The sequence below is a fragment of the Chanodichthys erythropterus genome, chromosome 6 (assembly GCF_024489055.1).
Source record: "Chanodichthys erythropterus isolate Z2021 chromosome 6, ASM2448905v1, whole genome shotgun sequence".
NCBI lineage: Eukaryota > Metazoa > Chordata > Actinopteri > Cypriniformes > Xenocyprididae > Chanodichthys > Chanodichthys erythropterus.
The window spans coordinates 298,100-320,000 of NC_090226.1; the positions used below are offsets into that span (position 1 = coordinate 298,100).

The 21,901-nt window shown below is 37.4% G+C and overlaps 1 protein-coding gene across 1 annotated transcript; it reads left to right on the forward strand.

The window, feature by feature from the left end:
• Positions 1-539: 539 nt before the first annotated feature.
• LOC137020907 (lysyl oxidase homolog 4) lies at positions 540-19,619 on the forward strand. The gene is made up of 12 exons (XM_067387027.1): positions 540-751; positions 6,817-6,855; positions 6,940-7,150; positions 7,224-7,404; positions 9,488-9,642; positions 9,847-10,014; positions 15,782-15,944; positions 16,031-16,274; positions 17,160-17,275; positions 17,446-17,582; positions 18,269-18,380; positions 19,484-19,619. Exons 1-12 carry the CDS (start codon positions 606-608, stop codon positions 19,552-19,554), a joined length of 1,743 nt encoding a protein of 580 aa, XP_067243128.1. The 5' UTR covers positions 540-605; the 3' UTR covers positions 19,555-19,619.
• Positions 19,620-21,901: the final 2,282 nt, after the last annotated feature.

The following is a 21,901-nucleotide window of genomic DNA, read 5'->3' on the forward strand; positions in this document are numbered from 1 at the left end:
ATATAGTATTTCTGTGATCAAAGCTGAATTTTCAGTATCATTACTCCAGTCTTCAGTGTCACATGATCCTTCAGAAATCATTCTAATATGATGATTTGATGCTCAAGAAAGCAGACTACTAGCTGCGTAAACATGCTGTAAACTGCAGTAGTTCAGTGTCGTTGGGTCGTCTGATGATTGACAGGCCTCTCTGGAGGATTCTGATTGGCTCTTTTATTTCTTCCTGTCTGTGAGCTCAATTACAGGCAGATGTAAAGCCGTCACCCCAGACAGTTCATCATCCATTACAGGATTCTCATGAAATCAGGAATCAGAAGAACTGATTTGTTTGATCATGTTATGTTTTGTAACCGTTTGAATCTCATACAGCTACTGTATAATATTTGATACACACATTTCTAAGGCTTCTAGATGATCAACATGATCAAAACTATACTTATAAACCTGTTGCACACAATCTATACATGCTTCCATTTCATACGTCAGGCTTCACAGGGTTCATGTATGTCAGTAGTTCTGATTTTTCTCTCTTTCAGTCCGCTGCATCGGTCCAGCTGGAGGAAGTGCGTCTCCGACCTGTTCTGGCCGCCACACGAAACTCTGCCATGGTAACAGAGGGTGTGGTGGAGGTGAGGCATGCTGGGAAATGGAGGCAGGTGTGTAATTTGGGCTGGGACCAGAGCAACAGTCGGGTGGTGTGTGGCATGCTGGGATTCCCTTCAGCAGGACAGCATGACACACGCGTGTATCGGTGAGTATGTAACGAACCGGCATGTTCTGATGATTCGTGTTCTGATGATTTATGTTCTGATTTGTGTTTTGATGATTTGCGTTCTGATTCGTGTTCTGATGATTTGTGCTCTGATGATTCATGTTCTGATTCGTGTTTTGATGATTCGCATTCTGATTCGTGTTCTGATTCTAGTTCTGATGTGTGTTCTGATGATTCATGTTCTGATTCGTGTTCTGATGTGTGTTCTTATTCGTGTTCTGATTCGTGTTTTGATGATTCGCATTCTGATTTGTGTTCTGATTTGTGTTCTGATGATTTGCGTTCTGATTCGTGTTCTGATTCTAGTTGTGATTCTTGTTTTGATGATTCGCATTCTGATTTGCATTCTGATTCGTGTTCTGATTCGTGTTCTGAATCTTGTTCTGATTTGTGTTTTGATGATTCGCGTTCTGATTCGTGTTCTGAATCTTGTTCTGATTTGTGTTTTGATGATTCGCGTTCTGATTCGCATTCTGATTCGTGTTCTGATTCGTGTTCTGAATCTTGTTCTGATTCGTGTTTTGATGATTTGCATTCTGATTCGTGTTCTGATTCGTGTTCTGATTCATGTTCTGATGATTCGTGTTCTGATTCGTGTTCTGATTCGTGTTTTGATGATTCGCGTTCTGATTCATGTTCTGATTTGTGTTCTGATTTGTGTTTTTATGATTCGTGTTCTGATTCATGTTCTGATTCTTGTTTTTATGATTCGCGTTCTGATTCGTGTTCAGATTCGTGTTTTATGATTCGCATTCTGATTCGTGTTCTGATTTGTGTTTTGATTCTTGTTTTGATCCGTGTTCTGATGATTCTTGTTCTGATTCGTGTTCTGATGATTCTTGTTCTGATTCGTGTTCTGATGATTCTTGTTCTGATTCGTGTTCTGATGATTCTTGTTCTGATTTGTGTTCTGATGATTCGAGTTCTGATGATTGGCATTCTGATTCGTGTTCTGATGATTCATGTTCTGATTCGTGTTCTGATGATTCGTGTTCTGATTCGTGTTCTGATGATTCGTGTTCTGATTCTTGTTCTGATTTGAGTTCTGATGATTGGCATTCTGATTCGTGTTCTGATGATTCATGTTCTGATGATTGGCATTCTGATTCGTGTTCTGATGATTCATGTTCTGATTCGTGTTCTGATGATTCATGTTGATTCGTGTTCTGATGATTCGTGTTCTGATTCGTGTTCTGATGATTCGCTTTCTGATTCTTGTTCTGATTTGAGTTCTGATGATTTGTGTTCTGATTCGTGACTTTATTGATGCGTTTCTCTCCACAAACTCTTCACGAACATACTGAGAGCAAAAACTTTGACTAACTGAGACTAGTCTAAACTGTTTATGCAACCTGGACTAATCTAGCTGTTTTTAGGTTCAAAAGAATATTCTGTTTCACTAATTTCTGGAAGATTACAGGTTTTACATGGATGATCTGCCTTGGTCATTGGTTGGTTTAGGTTGTTGACCAACTGAACTAGCAGATGACTAGGTTTGGCTGAACTGGTAGGCCATTTTGGACAGCAACACTATTCTGACCATCTCAGAGACTGTCTGAACATCACTGTTTCCTCAAATCACCAACCCTCACTGAAAATGACTGACTTCTGTTTGCTATTTCAGCATCAGTGTGAGAATTCAGGCTGCTCCTCTTTACAGTGCCTTTCTAAACATCTGACTGGAGAAAATAACCCTTCCATCAAGGGACTCTTAAATATTCCATAGACTGTGTGATTAATGTCAGAATCAGGAATAGCAGCATGTGCTAAATCAAGCTCGTCCTCTAATCGCATGTAATTACGTGATTCCAGTGGAAAAACATCATCTGCGTCTCGTCTGCCTTGTTTCTTTCTGGATGTATGTGAACTGGATCACAGTGTCACAGTGAACGTTGTGTCAATGTTTTCTCAATGTTAAACAAACGTTTGTTCAGAGTTATCAGGCTTTTCTCAAAGTTTCTCAAAACTTTACCATCATTGAATGTTTTTATTCTTTTGTTGAACGTTTGTCTAAAATTTTTTAAATGTTTCAGAGAACATTCAAAAGTAACGTTCCCATAATGTTTGAAGAATGATAGAATGGAATGTTCTCTCAACGTTCACATAACCAAGAAAAAACATTTTAAAAATTGGAACGTTTAAAGAAAACTGGAACGTTTTCATAACTAAATAGAAACATTTTCACAACATTCATCGGGCACGTTTTAGTTAGGTCTTGTGACTTCCTCTTCCTGTAAGAGTAAACCCTTGCTCGACACGTTCCTTCACCGCAGAGACTGGCTGAGTCTGAGTCCTGCCGTAAATAACCGGAGAGACAAGCCTCCTCTGTCTTTACTGAACCTCAGTGTCTTTTTATGGACATCAGTCGGAACGCACTGGCACATCTGTCCTCCGCCTCACATGGACGTCCTGCTCTCTCAGTGTCCATCTGATAAACTTTCCCTCATCAGAGCGTGTGTTTTCACTTCAGTTCCTGCTGGAATCAGCAGCTTCTTTTCTTCTTCTCGTGTGCAGTCATAACAGCGCAGCACGTGCCGAGGAACATCCTGATATTTAGAGGAAGCGTGTTGGGATCTGCCCTGCTAAATGACAGACTGAGACTGATTAAACACATTACAGCCACACCAGACCGTCATCTTCATCTTCATCAGTGACGACTCACGAACAAACCCAAAGACCTTCTCATTCTGCAAGTCTCAGTCTGCACACTTCAGCACAGATGTTAAAGTGCCCCTATTATTCTATTTTAAAGTCTCTTACAATAGTTTACATTCATGCAAGGTTAAAAAGACTTTAATTCTCTCATGATATCCACTGCAGCATCAGCTCTTTTCTCTCAGTGTCTGAAACACTTCGTTCGGAGATTCGGTCTCTCTAAACCCTGCCTTTCTGAGAGCTGCTCTTCTGTGATTGGTCAGAAACCAAATGCTCATTATCATATCTGAATCTCAGCTCTTGATTCACAGCGATTCGAACAGTAACAGTTTTACCGTATCAATCTCATCAAAGTGGAGAAAACAGCGTCTTCTCGACACGAACAACATGAACCAAACTCTTCCAGTCTCAGATACGACTACAGTGATTGAGGGCGGGGCAAAGAGACGCTGTTCAGCCAATGAACACCAGAGGCAGCATTATGCAAATTAGTCACAAACCTGTGCAGGTTCAGCAGGAAGTGAGACTGAATTACTGACGACTCATTTCAGCGGTTCAGAATCGATTCTTTCTTTTTGGAGACAATATTTATTTTTCCAAAAGGGTTTAGATTCCCCAAAGAACCTTTCAGTGATCAGTTCTTAAAAGAATCATGTTTTTATTAGAGGACATTTTAATTACCTAAAGATTTTCCACTATAAAGAAGCTTGTGTGGAATGGAAAGATTCCTGGATCTTAAAGCTTCCTCATGGAAACATCGATGCCAATAAAGAACGTTTATGTTCAAGATTGTGTGAGTTTCAGAGCAGAATACAAATTCTAAAAAATCAAGATACATTTACTGGAGAAGCAAAATGACAAGAAAATCATCCAAATGAAGAGAGTTTGTGCTTTCATGGGGTCATAAAAATAAACTTGTTTTCCCTTTGAATCAAATATATTGTTCTGACCCCATTTGTTTTTAGATATTTTGCTAATTTTCTCATAAAACAAGCATCTTCTATCATTGCGAATGCTGAGATGTACTGGAAAATATACTGAGGAGTAAAATAATAGTTTGCGGTGTAGAGCTGAGTATTCGTATTGTTCTGTAAAGAACTGTAATTTTTCCTGGTTTAGTCTCTCGGGGCCGCTGCTGCGTCTGTCCCTCACTATATTAAACTCAACCCGCAGAGAGATTCGGAGTGATTTTTAATAGCCGGTTTCGCTCAGCTGTTTCAGGACTCCACCCGGCTCAGCTCGCTTCTGTCTGTTGTTTCGCTTAAACTCTTTCATTGTGAGAAAAAGCACCTTGGAAGAAACTCTCACTTCTTTATACGTTGGTTAAATGTGTTTTTGTTTCAGGGCATGAACATTAAATCTTATCGTTTAAACATCATAATTTACTGCTCCAGTTTGACACAAACTCACTCAATAGCTGCTTTTATTCTCTAAAGAGGACCTTTAAGAAGGATGTTTGCCTTTGATGAAGAAAATCCCAGTGTTTTGCACAGAACAGGTTGTTAAAGTGAACGTGTTCTTATCTCAGGAATGATGATTGCCCAGTTTAAGACTGATTCCCAGACAGTGTGCGGATGATCTTCAGGAGGAAGACGGAGCTGAAGATGTCTGTTCTGAACACTGACGATGTGGTTGTGTGAATGTCACTCCATTAATTCAGTTCTTCTCTTGATGTGTCTGTGGCTCTGGGCTGCTCACGTGTCATGTGACTGCTCTCAGCCAATGACAGTCCTGTGTGAATCCGCTGTTGATGTGGCAAATAAGTGGTTTCCTAAAGTCACGCTGCCAACCCGACTGGACCACCAGCACTCAGACAGACTATATATATCATGCTACTAAATGATTAACACACATGGCACTCCTGGTTCTTACCACGGTACATTTCCAAAAGCATGATGGTATCATGGCACTTTATGGGGTATTTTTGTGTGTTTGTGTGTTTCCATGCGACACAAAGAGGACTGTGTGTTTCAGCAGGTGCTTGTGGGTATTTTTAACTGCTGCTTTAATTCGTTTACTCTTAAACTGCTCGTCTGTAAGTCATTTCAGCTCCTGATTTGGCCTCTGAATGCAGCGCTGCAGGGATGATGGCGTGCTTCAGAAACCCGTCGCATTTTAGCACTTCTATTGTCCTGAAAGTTCTAAATGGGTTAAAAGCCTGAAATGAGGCCTGTGGTGAACACAAATGCAAGATATATTCACCTTTTATTCTATAAGATAAAATACATCACTTTAGCCAACGCTCTCTCTCAACGCTCACTTCTGAATTAAAATTTCCTGATAATTTCCTCTCCTCCATGCCATCCAAGATGTTCATGTCTTTCTTTCTTCAGTGGAAAAGAATTGAAGGTTTTTGAGGAAAACATTCCAGGATTTTTCTCCATATAGTGGACTTCACTGGGGTTCAACGGGTTGAAGGTCCAAATGTCAGTTTCAGTGCAGCTTCAAAGAGCTCTACATGATCCCAGACGAGGAATAAGAGTCTCATCTAGAGAAACCATCGGACATTTTCTAAAAAAAAGAAACATTATATACTTTTTAACCACAAATGCTCGTCTTGCACTGCTCTGAGATGCTCCACGCGTGACGTAATCATGTTGGAAGGGTCACGCGTGACGTAGGCGGAAGTACCAATCCAGTGTTTACAAAGCGAACGTCAAAGACTAAGTCAAACGCACTTTACAAAAGAAGGTAAAACAACGATGACAGATGATTTTGAAGTTGGAAAAGAAATTGAGATGGAGTTTTTCGCCCTACTTCCGCCTACATCACACGTGATCTTTCCAACATGATTACGTCATGCGTGGAGCATCACAGAGCAGTGCAAGACGAGCACTATATGGAGAACAATCCTGGAATGTTTTCCTTCATTTCATTTCCACTGAAGAAAGAAAGACATGAACATCTTGGATGACACGGAGGAGAGTAAATGATCAGGAGATTTGAGTTCAGAACTGAACTAATCCTGTAAGCGAGTCTGTGGGGTTATTTATTTCTCTGGTATGTCGCTCAGACGCTGCTGTGTCTCGGATACCAGACCCGGTCCAGACCAGAATACACCCGGGCCTCATTTCACTGTGTTTTCATGCATGTCCTCCGCCGGAGCTGAGATATATGGACAGGAAACACAAGCATGAGCGGTTTTGGCTGAACTTTGAGAACATCGAGATCTCTGTGTGAACGTCTGCTGACCACAAAACCAGCAGAACGTCCCTGTCTGAGATACACGCTCACTGTGTTTATGTACCATCGACTGTTCGCTGACGATGCCAAATATATATGTGTGTGTGTGTGTGTGTGTGATGTGAACACACATAAACAAGCTCGGTCGCTCATGTGAACCCTGTTTATTTAATTCAAACCATTTATTTTTTCGTTTGTGTCCTCAGGAAACTGTGGGACTCCAAGATGGAGGATCCAGCCACAAGGTGCGACTTCATTTACTGTTTATTTTCACATTACCTAAGCGCTGAGCGGATATGTGAACGGACTGATATGGTGTGTGTCTGCAGGTCTGCGGTCAGTAAGAAGGGGTTCTGGGTCGAGAGGGTTCAGTGTTCGGGCACGGAGGTTTCACTGGCGCAGTGTCGGGCGCAGCTGTCCGTCCCGCGGTACGACGCTCCCTGCAGCGGAGGGATGCACGCGGTGGTGCGCTGCGTTCCTGGCGTTCAGTTCTCCAGAATCTCCACCTCCGGACACCCGCAGGCTCCGCCCCCTCTGAACGTGAGCGCACCTGAACACAGTCTGACCCGTGAGGATGCTTGACCCGTGGCTCAGCTTCTCTTGTGTCCCGCAGACGGCGGTGCGGCTGAAGGCGGGCCCGCGGCTGGGCGAGGGTCGGGTGGAGGTGCTCCGCGAGGGAAAGTGGGGAACCGTGTGTGACCATCTGTGGGATCTGTCAGCGGCCAGCGTGGTGTGCAGAGAGCTGGGCTTCGGCTCGGCCCGAGAGGCCCTGCGAGGAGCGCTCATGGGTCAAGGTAAATGGGTCTGTTTATACTGGGAACTTACCATGGTAAAATGAGTTTAGCACAGGAACCAGATTCAGCGCTGATATGAGCTGCTCATTTGAACGCTATTTCCTCTTTTCCCAGTGGCTGATGGGTATGTTGAGTTTTTGAGTTGAGATTTTTAGGGTTGAATGAGGATTTTCTCAGCCAGTCTAAACAGAAAACACGAGCCGCTCACTTGGATGCAGTTCAGACGCTGTGAGTGTTTCATTCAGGGACGTGCTTGTCTCCCGTGGGAACACTGCTGGAGCTGCACCATTAGGGGGGAAATCTAACTGATCAAATTGTTTTAATTTTGAGGGTTTTTTTGTGTATGTGTGATAAAATTGTGTACTTTTGGGGTGTACTTTTTAAATCAATGTGATTGATTTAAAGTGTTTTTTTAAAAGCTCCAAGGTTGTTAGTAGGGCAGCACAATTTGGCCAAAAAAATCATATTTTATTAAAATTATAAGAAAATATTGATTATATTATTTTTATTATTATTATTATTATTATTACTAAAACAAAAATATGAATAACTGTTATTAAATTATTCACTGTGTAATCAAGAATTTAGGAAAAATAATATAATAATTATTTTATTTTATGATAAAATAGTTTTTTTAAGTAAAATGTGATTGTGATTTAAAATGTGTTTTTTAAAGCTTGTTTTGTTTGTAGGGCTGCACAATTTGGCAAAAAAATTATATATATTTTATTATTATTTTACTAAATAAAATATAAAACAAAATAAGAACTATTACTATTTTACTATTTATTAGAGGATTAGGGCCAAGCAATAATAAAAAAATAAAACCATCTCGAGATTAAAGTTGTTAAATTTCTAGAAAAAAGTCGAGATAAAATGTTGAGAATAAAGTCGTTAAATTACAAGAAAAAAGTTGTTAAATTACGAGAAGAAATTCGTTAAATTACGAATTTGTTCTCATAATTTAACGACTTTTTTCTCGTTATTTAATGACTTTTTTCTTGTAATTTAATGACTTTATTCTCAACATTTTATCTCGACTTTTTTCTAGAAATTTAACAACTTTAATCTCGAGATGGTTTTATTTTTTTATTATTGCTTGGCCCTAATCCTCTTCCATACTATTTTGTGGAAGCTTGTTTCCACCACTAAATTAAAAAATTTAAAAGGTAATTGCGAAAAAGTTTATATTTCTTAATTCTGAGAAAAAATGTCAGAATTGTGAGATAAAAAGTCACAATTTCCTTTTTTATTTCATAGCTGAAACAAGCTTCCATTCTATTCTAATATTTCAGTCTAAATTGTACCTTATAAAGATATAAAACATTAAATAAATAGTATAAATATTAAATATATATTTCAGTGTATAAAGTCAAATATTTCAGATTTTTTTTAATTTATTTTTTTTAATAGAATAACTAAAATATTATTTCATAATTTCCAAACTTTCAACAGAAGACCAGGGCTGCGTTTCTCAAAAGCATCGTAGGCTGGTGTAATGTTGGTCCAGCAGCTAGTCCACGACTAACCGTCATAAACCAGTCCGGAGCTTCAGTGATTGGTTCAGATGTTGATGTGAAACACGACGGTTCTCAATGATGATGATGATGAGCGCTGAGATGTTTCCAGATCTCCATCAGGATCGAGGAAAATCATCTCAACCTCATGACTCTCCTTCTCATTGTGCTTTTGTGTCGTTCTGATGTTCTGAATTATACGCTGTCAGACTCAGTGATGAGGAGAATAAGAGACGTGTTTGCTGGTGACATCATAACCCAACCGGGCACAAATTACAGAGTCTCGTCCGTACACACACGTCTCTCGTCCTGCAGCTATTTCCATCTATTAAACACTTCATTTGGCCCGTGTGTGTAATTTACTGCAGTCAGCGTCCACCTCACACGTGCGTCTGCTCCCGTTTGTCTTGTGATTCAGCCAGATGCTGTTTTCTGCCAAACACAACGTGCTAATGACTATTTCTAGCAGGTAAACTGGGTTGTGGTGTCCGGACATCAGCTCGTGGAACAGGAACTCATGACACACACAAACATGTGTCCGTGTGTGTGTGTGTGTGTGTGTGCAGGTACGGGTCCGATTCACATGAACGCAGTGCAGTGTTCAGGCTACGAGAGCTCCATCACACAGTGCCGCGTCCAGGAGGTTCCGCTGCGCTCCTGCAAACACAGTCAAGACGCGTCTGTGCGCTGCAACGTCCCCGACACCGGCCTGAGCGCCACGGTTCGACACACACCTCCACTATACATGTCCAGTCAAGCCAGCTCATTTCTATAGCGCTTTATACAATTCAGATTTACAGAGATAAACAGGAAAAGTTTATTACTGTGAAGCTGTAATTTAGTCACAGTTTGAGCAAACATGAAGTTATGTGTTATCTAAAGAGTGACATGTTTGAGCCGTGTGTAACGTGAAGCGTGTGCTCAGGTGCGTCTGGCGGGCGGACGGGAGGCGGCGGAGGGCCGTGTGGAGGTGCTGATGGATCTGGACGGGCAGCAGCGCTGGGGCTCCGTCTGCAGTGAGAACTGGGGCATCAATGAGGCCATGGTGGTGTGCCGGCAGCTCGGGTTCGGATTCGCCTCCAGAGCCCATCAGGTGCGTGAGCGTCCTTCCTCCCGAAGCTGCATGTTCTACATCTGTGCGGCACAGGCCTGTGGAAGCCCATCTGTGCCACATTAAAAAGAATCAGGCTTTTGTAAATTAGAATTATGTTGAAAATTGTTGAAATTGACACACTAAGAAAAAATTGTGTCAGTCATAGTTATGACAAAGCCAAAATTGTCATACTAACTCGAAACTGACAAAATTTCAAAGTTTTTGACAAAATTAAGTCGAAATGATGACATAAGTCGAAATTGTCAAATAAGTCGAAATTATGACATACTAAATCGAAATTGTCAACTAAGTCATAAACATGACATAAGTCAAAATTGTCAATTACGTCGAAATTATGACACACTAAGTCGAAATTATGACATACTACATTGAAATTGTCAAATAAGTCCAAATTATGACATAAATTGAAATTGTCAACTAAATCGAAATTGTCAAATATGTCTAAATTTTGACATACTAAGTCGAAATTATCAAAAAAGTCGAAATTATGACAAACTAAATCGAAATTATGACAAACTAAGTCGAAATTGTCAAAAAAGTCGAAAGTATGACATAAATTGAAATTGTCAACTAAGTCGAAATTATGTCATACTAAGTCGAAATTGTCAAATAAGTCGAAATGTTGACATACTAAGTCAAAATTGTCAACTAAGTCAAAGTAATGACATACTAAGTCGCAATTTTTACATACTAAGTCGAAATTGTCAACTAAATCAAAATTATGACATACTACGTTGAAATTGTCAAATAAGTCCAAATTATGACATAAGTTGAAATTGTCAACTAAGTGGAAATTATGACATACCAAGTCGAAATTGTCAATTAATTAGAAATTTTTACATACTAAGTTGAAATTGTCAACTAAGTTGAAATAATGACATATAAAGTCGAAATTTTTACATACTAAGTCGAAATTATGACATACTAAGTCGAAATTGTCAACTAAGTTGAAATTATGACATACTAAATCGAAATTATGACATACTAAGTCGAAACTGTCAACTATGTCGAAATTGTCAAATAAGTCGAAATTATGACATAAGTCGAAATTGTCAACTAAGTGGAAATTATGACATACCAAGTCGAAATTGTCAACTAAGTCGAAATAATGACATACTAAGTCGCAATTTTTACATACTAAGTCGAAATTGTAAACTAAATTGAAATTATGACATTCTACTTCGAAATTGTCAAATAAGTCGAAATTATGACATAAGTCGAAATTGTCAACTAAGTGGAAATTATGACATACCACGTCAAAATTGTCAATTAATTCGAAATTTTTACATACTAAGTCGAAATTGTCAACTAAGTCGAAATAATGACATACTAAGTCGAAATTTTTACAAACTAAGTTGAAATTATGACATACTAAGTCGAAATTGTCAACTAAGTCGAAATAATGACATACTAAGTCGAAATTATGACATACTAAGTCGAAACCGACAACTAAGTCATAATCATGACATAGGTCAAAATTGTCAAATAAGTCGAAATTATGACATAAATTGAAATTGTCAACTAAGTCGAAATTGTCAAATATGCCGAAATTATGACATACTAAGTTGAAATTGTCAAAAAAGTCGAAATTATGACATAAGACGAAATTGTCAACTAATTCAAAATTATGACACACTAAGTCGAAATTATCAATTAAGTCGAAATTATGACATACTAAGTCGAAATTGTCAATTAAGTTGAAATTATGACACACTAAGTCGAAATTATGACATACTAAATCGAAATTATGACATAAGTCGAAATTGTCAATTAAGTCGAAATTATGACATTTTAAGTCGAAATTGTCAAATAAGTCAAAATTATGACATAAATTGAAATTGTCAACAAAATTGAAATTGTCAAATATGTCGAAATTTTGACATACTAAGTCGAAATTGTCAAAAAAGTCGAAATTATGACAAACTAAATCGAAGTAATGACAAATTAAGTCGAAATTATGACATAAATTGAAATTGTCAAAAAAGTCGAAATTATGACAAACTAAGTCAAAATTAAGACATAAGTTGAAATTGTCAAGTCGAAATTATGTCATACTAAGTCGAAATTGTCAAAAAAGTCGAAATTATGACAAACGAAGTCGAAATTATGACATAAGTTGAAATTGTCAACTAAGTCGAAATAATGACATACTAAGTCGAAATTTTTACATACTAAATCGAAATTATGACAAACTAAGTCGAAATTGTCAACTAAGTCAAAATTATGACATACTATGTCGAAATTGTCAAAAAAGTCGAAGTATGACAAACTAAGTCGAAATTATGTCATACTAAGTCGAAACTGTCAAATAAGTCAAAATTATGACATAAATTGAAATTGTCAACTAAGTCGAAATTGTCAAATATGTCGAAATGTTGACATACTAAGTCGAAATTGTCAACTAAGTCAAAGTAATGACATACTAAGTCGCAATTTTGACATACTAAGTCGAAATTGTCAACTAAATCAAAATTATGACAAACTACGTTGAAATTGTCAAATAAGTCCAAATTATGACATAAGTTGAAATTGTCAACTAAGTGGAAATTATGACATACCAAGTCGAAATTGTCAATTAATTAGAAATTTTTACATACTAAGTTGAAATTGTCAACTAAGTCGCAATAATGACATATAAAGTCGAAATTATGACATACTAAGTCGAAATTGTCAACTAAGTCGAAATAATGACATACTAAGTCGAAATTATGACATACTAAGTCGAAACCGACAACTAAGTCATAATCATGACATAGGTCAAAATTGTCAAATAAGTCGAAATTATGACATAAATTGAAATTGTCAACTAATTCAAAATTATGACACACTAAGTTGAAATTGTCAAAAAAGTCGAAATTATGACAGTCGAAATTATGACATAAGTCGAAATTGTCAACTAATTCAAAATTATGACACACTAAGTCGAAATTGTCAATTAAGTCGAAATTATGACATAAATCGAAATTGTCAATTAAGTCGAAATTATGACATACTAAGTCGAAATTGTCAATTAAGTCGAAATTATGACATACTAAGTCGAAATTGTCAACTAAGTCGAAATAATGACATACTAAGTCGCAATTTTTACATACTAAGTCAAAATTATGACATACTAAGTCGAAATTGTCAACTAAGTCGAAATAATGACATACTAAGTCGCAATTTTTACATACTAAGTCGAAATTGTCAACTAAGTTGAAATTATGACATTCTACGTCGAAATTGTCAAATAAGTCGAAATTATGACATAAGTCGAAATTGTCAACTAAGTGGAAATTATGACATACTAAGTCGAAATTTTTACAAACTAAGTCGAAATTATGACATACTAAGTCGAAATTGTCAACTAAGTCGAAATAATGACATACTAAGTCGAAATTATGACATACTAAGTCGAAATTCATAATCATGACATAGGTCAAAATTGTCAAATAAGTCGAAATTATGACATAAATTGAAATTGTCAACTAAGTCGAAATTGTCAACTAATTCAAAATTATGATACACTAAGTCGAAATTGTCAATTAAGTCGAAATTATGACATACTAAGTCGAAATTGTCAATTAAGTCGAAATAATGACATATAAAGTCGAAATTTTTACATACTAAGTCGAAATTATGACATACTAAGTTGAAACCGACAACTAAGTCATAATCATGACATAGGTCAAAATTGTCAAATAAGTCGAAATTATGACATAAATTGAAATTGTCAACTAATTCAAAATTGTGACACACTAAGTTGAAATTGTCAAAAAAGTCGAAATTATGACAGTCGAAATTATGACATAAGTCGAAATTGTCAACAAATTCAAAATTATGACACACTAAGTCGAAATTGTCAATTAAGTCGAAATTATGACATACTAAGTCGAAATTGTCAATTAAATCGAAATTATGACATACTAAGTCGAAATTGTCAACTAAGTCGAAATAATGACATACTAAGTCGTAATTTTTACATACTAAGTCAAAATTAGGACATACTAAGTCGAAATTGTCAACTAAGTCGAAATAATGACATACTAAGTCGTAATTTTTACAAACTAAGTCGAAATTATGACATACTAAGTCGAAATTGTCAACTAAGTCGAAATAATGACATACTAAGTCGAAATTATGACATACTAAGTCGAAACCGACAACTAAGTCATAATCATGACATAGGTCAAAATTGTCAAATAAATCGAAATTATGACATAAATTGAAATTGTCAACTAAGTCGAAATTGTCAAATATGCCGAAATTATGACATACTAAGTCGAAATTGTCAAAAAAGTCAAAATTATGACAGTTGAAATTATGACAGTCGAAATTGTCAACTAATTCAAAATTATGACACACTAAGTCGAAATTGTCAATTAAGTCGAAATTATGACATACTAAGTCGAAATTGTCAATTAAGTCGAAATTATGACATACTAAGTCGAAATTGTCAATTAAGTTGAAATTATGACACACTAAGTCGAAATTATGACATACTAAATCGAAATTATGACAAGTCGAAATTGTCAATTAAGTCGAAATTATGACATACTAAGTCGAAATTGTCAAAAAAGTCAAAATTATGACAAACTAAGTTGAAATTATGACATAAGTCGAAATTGTCAACTAAGTCGAAATTATGACATAAATCGAAATTGTCAACTAAGTCGAAATTGTCATTTAAGTCAAAATTTTGACATACTAAGTCGAAATTGTCAAATATGTCGAAATTATGACAAACTAAGTCAAAATAATGACATACTAAGTTGAAATTATGACACATTAAGTTTTGATTAATAGGTTTTTATGAAAAAAAATTTATAATTTCAATGTTTCAGCTCATAATTTGTCATGACTTTGTATGTCATAATTATGTTTTTTATGTCATAAATTTTACTTTTACTCTCAAAATTAAGTTGTTCTTTTTCTGTCAGAACCATTTTCACATGGTGTCGCAGCAGCCTGTCCGGTGCAAATGACATTATATTTGAATGAACCGCTGTTTCTGTTCAGACCGACACGAACACTCGCATGACGGCAGTGCGACTATTACACAAGAGGGCTGTTCTAATAGACGAGTTCGACAGGAGCTGAAAACGGTTCCCGTAGTGATCATAGTGTTATCACTCAATATTAGTCAAATACACAGCCGTTTTCATGAAGCAGCAGTAACACTTTTCATTCAATATTCCATAAGCACCATCTACTGTCAAAGAGTGATATTGCATGTTCGTTCAACTGTTTTTCCAAACAAACAAAATGACATGCCAAATCAGACTGAATTTTGGTGTTGGTGTGAAGAGGCCGTAACTCTCGTTCATTAGAGCCAGCGGTTCTGAATAATCACGTTTAATGAGACTCGTCCTGCGCTGATGAACGTGAAGCTGCTCATTAAACGCCGTCAGTTTATTTTGTAATCGAGAGCTGAGTGTGATTTATTCTGTGCGTTCCAGTCAGTGTTTACATCCCCGGAGCTTTTGTTTTCACGGCTGTTGTTTCCCATGCAGAAGGTAATTACAGCCCTGCACAGATCCAGGGAAAGAGCTGGAAACCCAGAGAGAAAACAAACCCAAAATAGAGCCTGGATGTGGATCACATTTGTGCTCTTATAAAAGCCTGTTTAAAAGCGGCTCTCGGTAAATAGACGGTGGAAAGTGGAAAATATTTGATAATGTCCATGAATTATCTGTAATAGCGGCTGCTATTAGACTCTCGCTGAATTCCAGCGCTGTGCTGCGGTCTCACGCGTGTCCGTCTGCAGGAGACGTGGTTCTGGCCGGGCAGCTCCGAGGCGGAGGACGTGGTTCTGAGTGGAACTCACTGCATCGGGACTGAGATCTCCATTCAGCAGTGCCGCAGGAACGGACATGTGTACTGCCCTCGCGGGGGCGGAGCCAAAGCGGCCGGGGTCACCTGTGCGGACGGTACGAGAGCTGAATATTCATGCCATCATATTATATTTAATGTAGCTGATGATATATTGAATCTGCGGCTCTGTTTGTGGGGTCAGTGGCTCCGGATCTGGTGATCGACGCGCAGCTGGTGCAGGAATCTGCGTACCTGGAGGACCGGCCGCTGCACCTGCTCACCTGCGCACACGAGGAGAACTGCCTGTCGTCCTCCGCCGCCCGCATGAACTGGCCGTACGGACACCGGCGCCTGCTGCGCTTCTCCTCGCGCATCATGAACCTGGGGCGCGCCGACTTCAGACCCAGAGCCTCCAAAGAGTCCTGGACCTGGCACCAGTGCCACAGGTGTGTGTGTTTGAGAGTTTGTTTTTATCTATTTTGCATAGATACAAACACGTGTTTGTAGTTTACACACAGATGATAATGGTATCATATTCAAAAATGTGCACTTTGAAAACTATTTTCAAAGGTTTGCATTTTCAGGCCCCCAAAACACTGTTGTCGTTTAAATGAATGGCCAAAATCTCGCAATTCTCACATTTCTTTCTTGCAATTCCAAGTTTATATCTCACAATTTGAGAAATAAGTCTAAATTGCGAAATTGCAAGAGAAAAAAAGTAAAAAAAAGGCAATTGTGACTCTTATCTCACAATTCTTCATCAGATTGCGAGTTTATATTTCACAGTTCTGACTTTATATCTCACAATTCTAAGAAAAGAGTCTGAATTGCGAGATATAAACTTGCGATTTGAGATAAAAATGTGTCAATTACCTTTTTTTATTTTATTCTGTGGTCCTTCCATAGCTAAGTGCAATTCCTGAAAAAGTTCACAAATATGTTCAAATATATTTTTGCCACAGGTGTGTGTGTGTTTATCTATTTTATATTAATTTGCATGCATTATTTTCAGTTTTGTTGTAGTTATTTTAGTATATCAAGTTAAATTAAATGTTGAGAAATGTTGCATTACATTACATTATTAAATATAATTATTTTAATTTAAACCTTTTTATTTATTTTATTTGAAGCAGTTTCAGTGTCAGCAGCACGAGCTGCGCTCTGATTGGTCAGTTTCTCGCTCCAGCAGCTCTTACTGCTGCGGTCAGGATTCTGTGGTCAGTTTAAGTTCTCGTCCAGCAGGAGGAGGAGCTGTCATGTGACGCTTCACAGCCCAATGAGAGGCCAGGACCGCGTCACATGACGGCTGTGTTTCTGATCCTCTCTTACAGACATTACCACAGTATCGAGGTCTTCACACACTATGACCTCTTGACCCTGAACGGCACGAAGGTCGCGGAGGGTCACAAAGCCAGTTTCTGTCTGGAGGACACGTACTGCCCTGAAGGTGAAGAACTCGTCTGGATTGTGTTGAATTAATCACTGTAACCCAGTGATATCTGTGCGGTCATTCCTAGTTTCTTCAAATATTGTGTTGCCTTAGAGTTTATGATTCATTAATTGAGCCGCAGAGTGTAATTAAACTAATTAAACTTTGCTTTGTCTCCACGGCAACAGGCCTGACCAAACGCTACGCCTGCTACAACATGGGCGATCAGGGCATCACTGTGGGCTGCTGGGATACGTACCGCCACGACATCGACTGCCAGTGGGTGGACGTCACCGACGTGACGCCGGGGGACTATATCTTCCAGGTCAGAGGTCACACGGATGATAGTCTGACGCCACATACTATTCATACTTGATCTGAAATCCTCATAAAGGAATTATGGGATATGATTTATGAATATGAGTGTGGGATTTTTCCCTGTTAATGGTATAAAAATATGTCCTTTGTTTTAATATTATGTTACATTTCTACTTTAGTATTTCCCTATACGTTCAGATAAATTAAAGTCAAGTGATTGATTTGATTGGATTAAATCAGGCAGGTCATGTGACTTACAGGCGTCACATGAGCAGCGGCTCTTCATCTCCTGTGTGTTTGACTCAATTACAGGGTGTTTCTGGGAAGCTCAGCCACGATTGTGGGCTTTTATTTCAGGACGGTCACTCGCGGTCACCTAAAGACGATCCTCATGATTGCACAGTCATTTGAGAATCAGCCGAGTAATCTTTCCATTCCACCCGTGACTGAAATAACCCGCGTTTGTGTCTCGTGTGCGTCTTACATCAGAAGTTCCAGCAGAACTAAATTAAACCTTGATGAAGTTCGACTCTGTGCCACAAATTAGGCAGAAAACCGTTTCCATAAACCCTCTGCTGTTCCAGTTTGGTGTTTTTATGAGGACGTGTGTGGGACGGAAAATGTCAATAAAGATGATGAAATGTATTTCTCAGTGTGTCTGTGAGATGATCAGATGATGTGTTTGTGCTGCAGGTGGAGGTCAATCCGTCTCTGGATATGGCCGAGTCCGACTTCCAGAACAACGTGATGCGCTGCCGCTGCCGCTACGACGGTGGACGCGTGTATCTGTACGGCTGCCACACGGGTGAGCGCATCGTCTCCTCTGATCATGTGCATCATAATCGTTCTTCTTCTGAACATGTAGAGATCTTTTCAAGGTTTGAATATTGAAAATAAGCGGGAAATTAAAACATTTCTTCAGATAAAGTTTCGATTATACAACAATGATGTACTAAAACTGGAAAAGATTTCCTTTTCGCGTACAGACGACAACAATCCCCGTTCACACGGATCCGTGAAAACGACTAAAATCGCTGTATTCTGCTGCCTGGCCAGTAGATGGCGATGTCACTTGGTTAAGAAACACTACACGCCTATAGACTGAACATGTAACACGCATGACGTCACTGTTTTTCACAGATTTATATTTTTATAGTTTACACGCAGATGATAATGGTATCGTTTTCAAAAGTTTGTGTTTTCAGGACCCCAAAACGCATAAAAAGTTTTATGTTTTTAGTTGAAAAAGGTGTCGTGTAAACGTTTATAAGATGTTCCTAACTGAAATTTTTTTTAAAAAAGTAATTGCGACTTTTTTATCTCGCAATTCAGACATTTTTTTCTCGCACTTCCAAGTTTATATCTCATAATTTAAGAAATAAGTCTGAATTGCAAAAAATATACTCAAAATTGCATGAGAGAAAAAGTCAGAATTGAGATAAACTCGCAATTAAAAAAGGCAATTGTGACTCTTTATCTCACAATTCTTTATCAAATTTCGAGTTTATATTTCACAGTTCTGACTTTATATCTCACAATTCTAAGAAAAAAAGTCTGAATTGCAAAAAAAAAGTCGCAATCACCTTTTTTATTTTTTTAATTATCGTTGTCGCTTCAGAGAACTCGTGCATTTCTCTATTAATGTAGCTAGTGTTGTAATGTTTAATAAATTAAACGACCCAGAAAATTCGTTAAATATCTCACCTTTGGGGATTTAAGATAAGTTGGAGGTCGTTTTTATTTACGATGATTTTTAAGAACACTCTTTTTAGGTATTCAAATAATTTTGTCTTTAGAACAATTTTTGGGAATACAAGACATTTTCGACTTTATTATCAAGTTCGCAGTTCAGAGTGTTTGATGAATCCAGAAAATGACACGAGGCGTCACATGTTTCCTGTCTCACAGGTGATGCGTACAGCGCTGAGGTAGAGGACCTGTTTGAACACCAGCGTCAGATTTCAAACAACTTCCTGTGATGAAGCCCGTGGAACGACAGGCTTAAATCCTGTCCTCTCGCCGGCGGAGGGTGGAGTCTGTGTGATTGATGGGGAGTGGGTGGGGCTAGTGTGATGATTGACAGGCAGGGGGCGTTTACAGTTCACTCAGTCACGTGTTCATTTCGGCCAGTATTGATGCTGTTGGTGAATCAGGAGAACTTTCTGCAGTTATAATGAAGGAGTTTGTGTGTGTTACAGATGTTACGTCAGTGTTTTGATGAGTTTAATCTTCATCAGCCACTCGAGATTCATAGGAAGAAAAATGCCTCAAAATAAAGAACACTAATATTGAACATCAGTCGTGAATTCACTACATTGCTTTTGAAGTAAACAGTTGAAATGGTCCTTCTTGTGCTTGTTATTTTCACATTGTGATTCACACATGATGTTTATTTTATTTTTATTTCGGTCTGTTGGGGAAAATAGAGCTGTTTGTTTGTGTTTTCATTTGAACTTTTCTCAGTAGATCAGTGATTCTCAACCAGCGCGACTGAAAGTATTTAATTTAACAAAGTGTCATTAATACATTGAAATAATCTTACTATAAAATGCAAAAAAAAAACAAAACCTCAAGATATAAGTTAAAATCATATTGTTTCCCTTCAGTAAGTATTGTTTTCATTGAAGAACAAAGTTTTTGCAACTGATCAATACTTAAAGAATCTGAATAATTGTTGAATATTGTGTGTGGAGGTTGAGAATCACTGGCGTTTCTCATATTTCATCGGTGTGAATCCAAACACAAGCGTTTCTCATCTCTGATGTTTGTTTCTCGTGCCACTGGTGCTGATTTTAGTGGCTCATTTAGTCTTGAATATTATTATGCAGTATTATTATTATTAAGACTGGTAATGAAACGTTTTGTCACTGTTGTATCGGCATGTACAGGTTTATGAATTCTGGTTTGTCTGTGTTTCTGGCGTTCATCTGACCTCAGTTTATTAAAATCATTCTCTCTGTGAAGAGAAACAGTCGGTCAGTCGAGTTTTACAGATTGTGCTTCAATACTTGAACAATAAACTTCTCATGTCTAACACAAGGAATCTGATATTTCATACTGTACCTGGAGACTGATGATAATAAAGAATGACTTCAGCTGTGTGTCCAACTTTACACATAAAGCCATATATATATATATATGGCTGTAAATGAGTACACCCCCTTTGAAAAGAAACATTTTAAACAATATCTCAATTAACACAAAAACAATTTCCAAAATGTTGACAAGACTAAGTTTTATATAACATCTGTTTAACTTATAACATGAAAGTAAGGTTAATAATATAACTTAGATTACACATTTTTCTGTTTTACTCAAATTAGGGTGATGCAAAAATGAGCACACCCCACTGAATGTTTCTGGAGCAAAGCTAAATTTTAGACTACAAATGTCTAATTTAACAAGAATTCAACCACAGGTGAGTCTAATTATTCAGGTGTCCAGCAGACAGCTGACTATAAAACGGTGTTAAAACCCCATTTCTTACTGTCAGCAATGGCACCACATGGAAGAGAAACGTCACAAGACCTGAGAAAGAAAATAATCTCTTTACTGCAGAAAGACTTCCAGTCTCTAAAAGAGCTCATTCTTGAAGAATGGAAAAAGATAGATGTTGCAAAATGTCGCCAACTTGTTCATCATGCCTAGAAGACTTTAAAATCATGGAGGCCGTACAAAGTACTAGATGTAGTTTTTGTTGTGGGATGTACTTATGTTTGCATCACCCTAATTTGAGCAAAACAGAAAAATGTGTAATCTAAGTTATATTATTAACCTTACTTTCATGTTATAAGTTAAACAGATGTTATATTAAACTTAGTCTTGTCAACATTTTGGAAATTGTTTTTGTGTTCATTGAGATATTGTTTAAAATGTTTCTTTTCAAAGGGGGTGTACTCATTCATCTCTGAATCTGTTCATTTGTTCATAAAGTGATTCACTTCATTCCTGATGGATCTTCTCAGTGTTTTTATCTTCTTTAGATCCTCAAACACGATCATCCTCAAATTTACAAAACACTGATATGTTTTCACCTACACTGAAACATTAATATTCGATGTGTAAAATATTTGGTTTCTATTACATCATTGTTTTTGTTTTAATTAGTTAAATCTTATTTCTATTTATTTGTTTTTATATTTTCTGCTTTTCTGTTTTAAATCAAGTGTTATGTAGGTTTATTTCTAATTTTTATATAAATAAAATTTTATTTAATTTATTCATTTTAAATATTTTAATCAGATGTTTTTAGATATTTTTATTAAAATCAAATTGTATTTATTTATTTTAATCAATTAATCAATTAATTATTTATTTTAAAAAATG

What these genes read in the sequence shown, in the direction of transcription:
- LOC137020907 (XM_067387027.1), top strand. Translation starts at nt 606, where the DNA reads ATGGTAACAGAGGGTGTGGTGGAGGTGAGGCATGCTGGGAAATGGAGG. An exon ending in ACACCGGCCTGAGCGCCACG is followed by an intron (nt 9,643 to 9,846) that starts GTTCGACACACA and finishes GCGTGTGCTCAG; the next exon opens with GTGCGTCTGGCGGGCGGACG. An exon ending in CGGGGTCACCTGTGCGGACG is followed by an intron (nt 15,945 to 16,030) that starts GTACGAGAGCTG and finishes TTGTGGGGTCAG; the next exon opens with TGGCTCCGGATCTGGTGATC.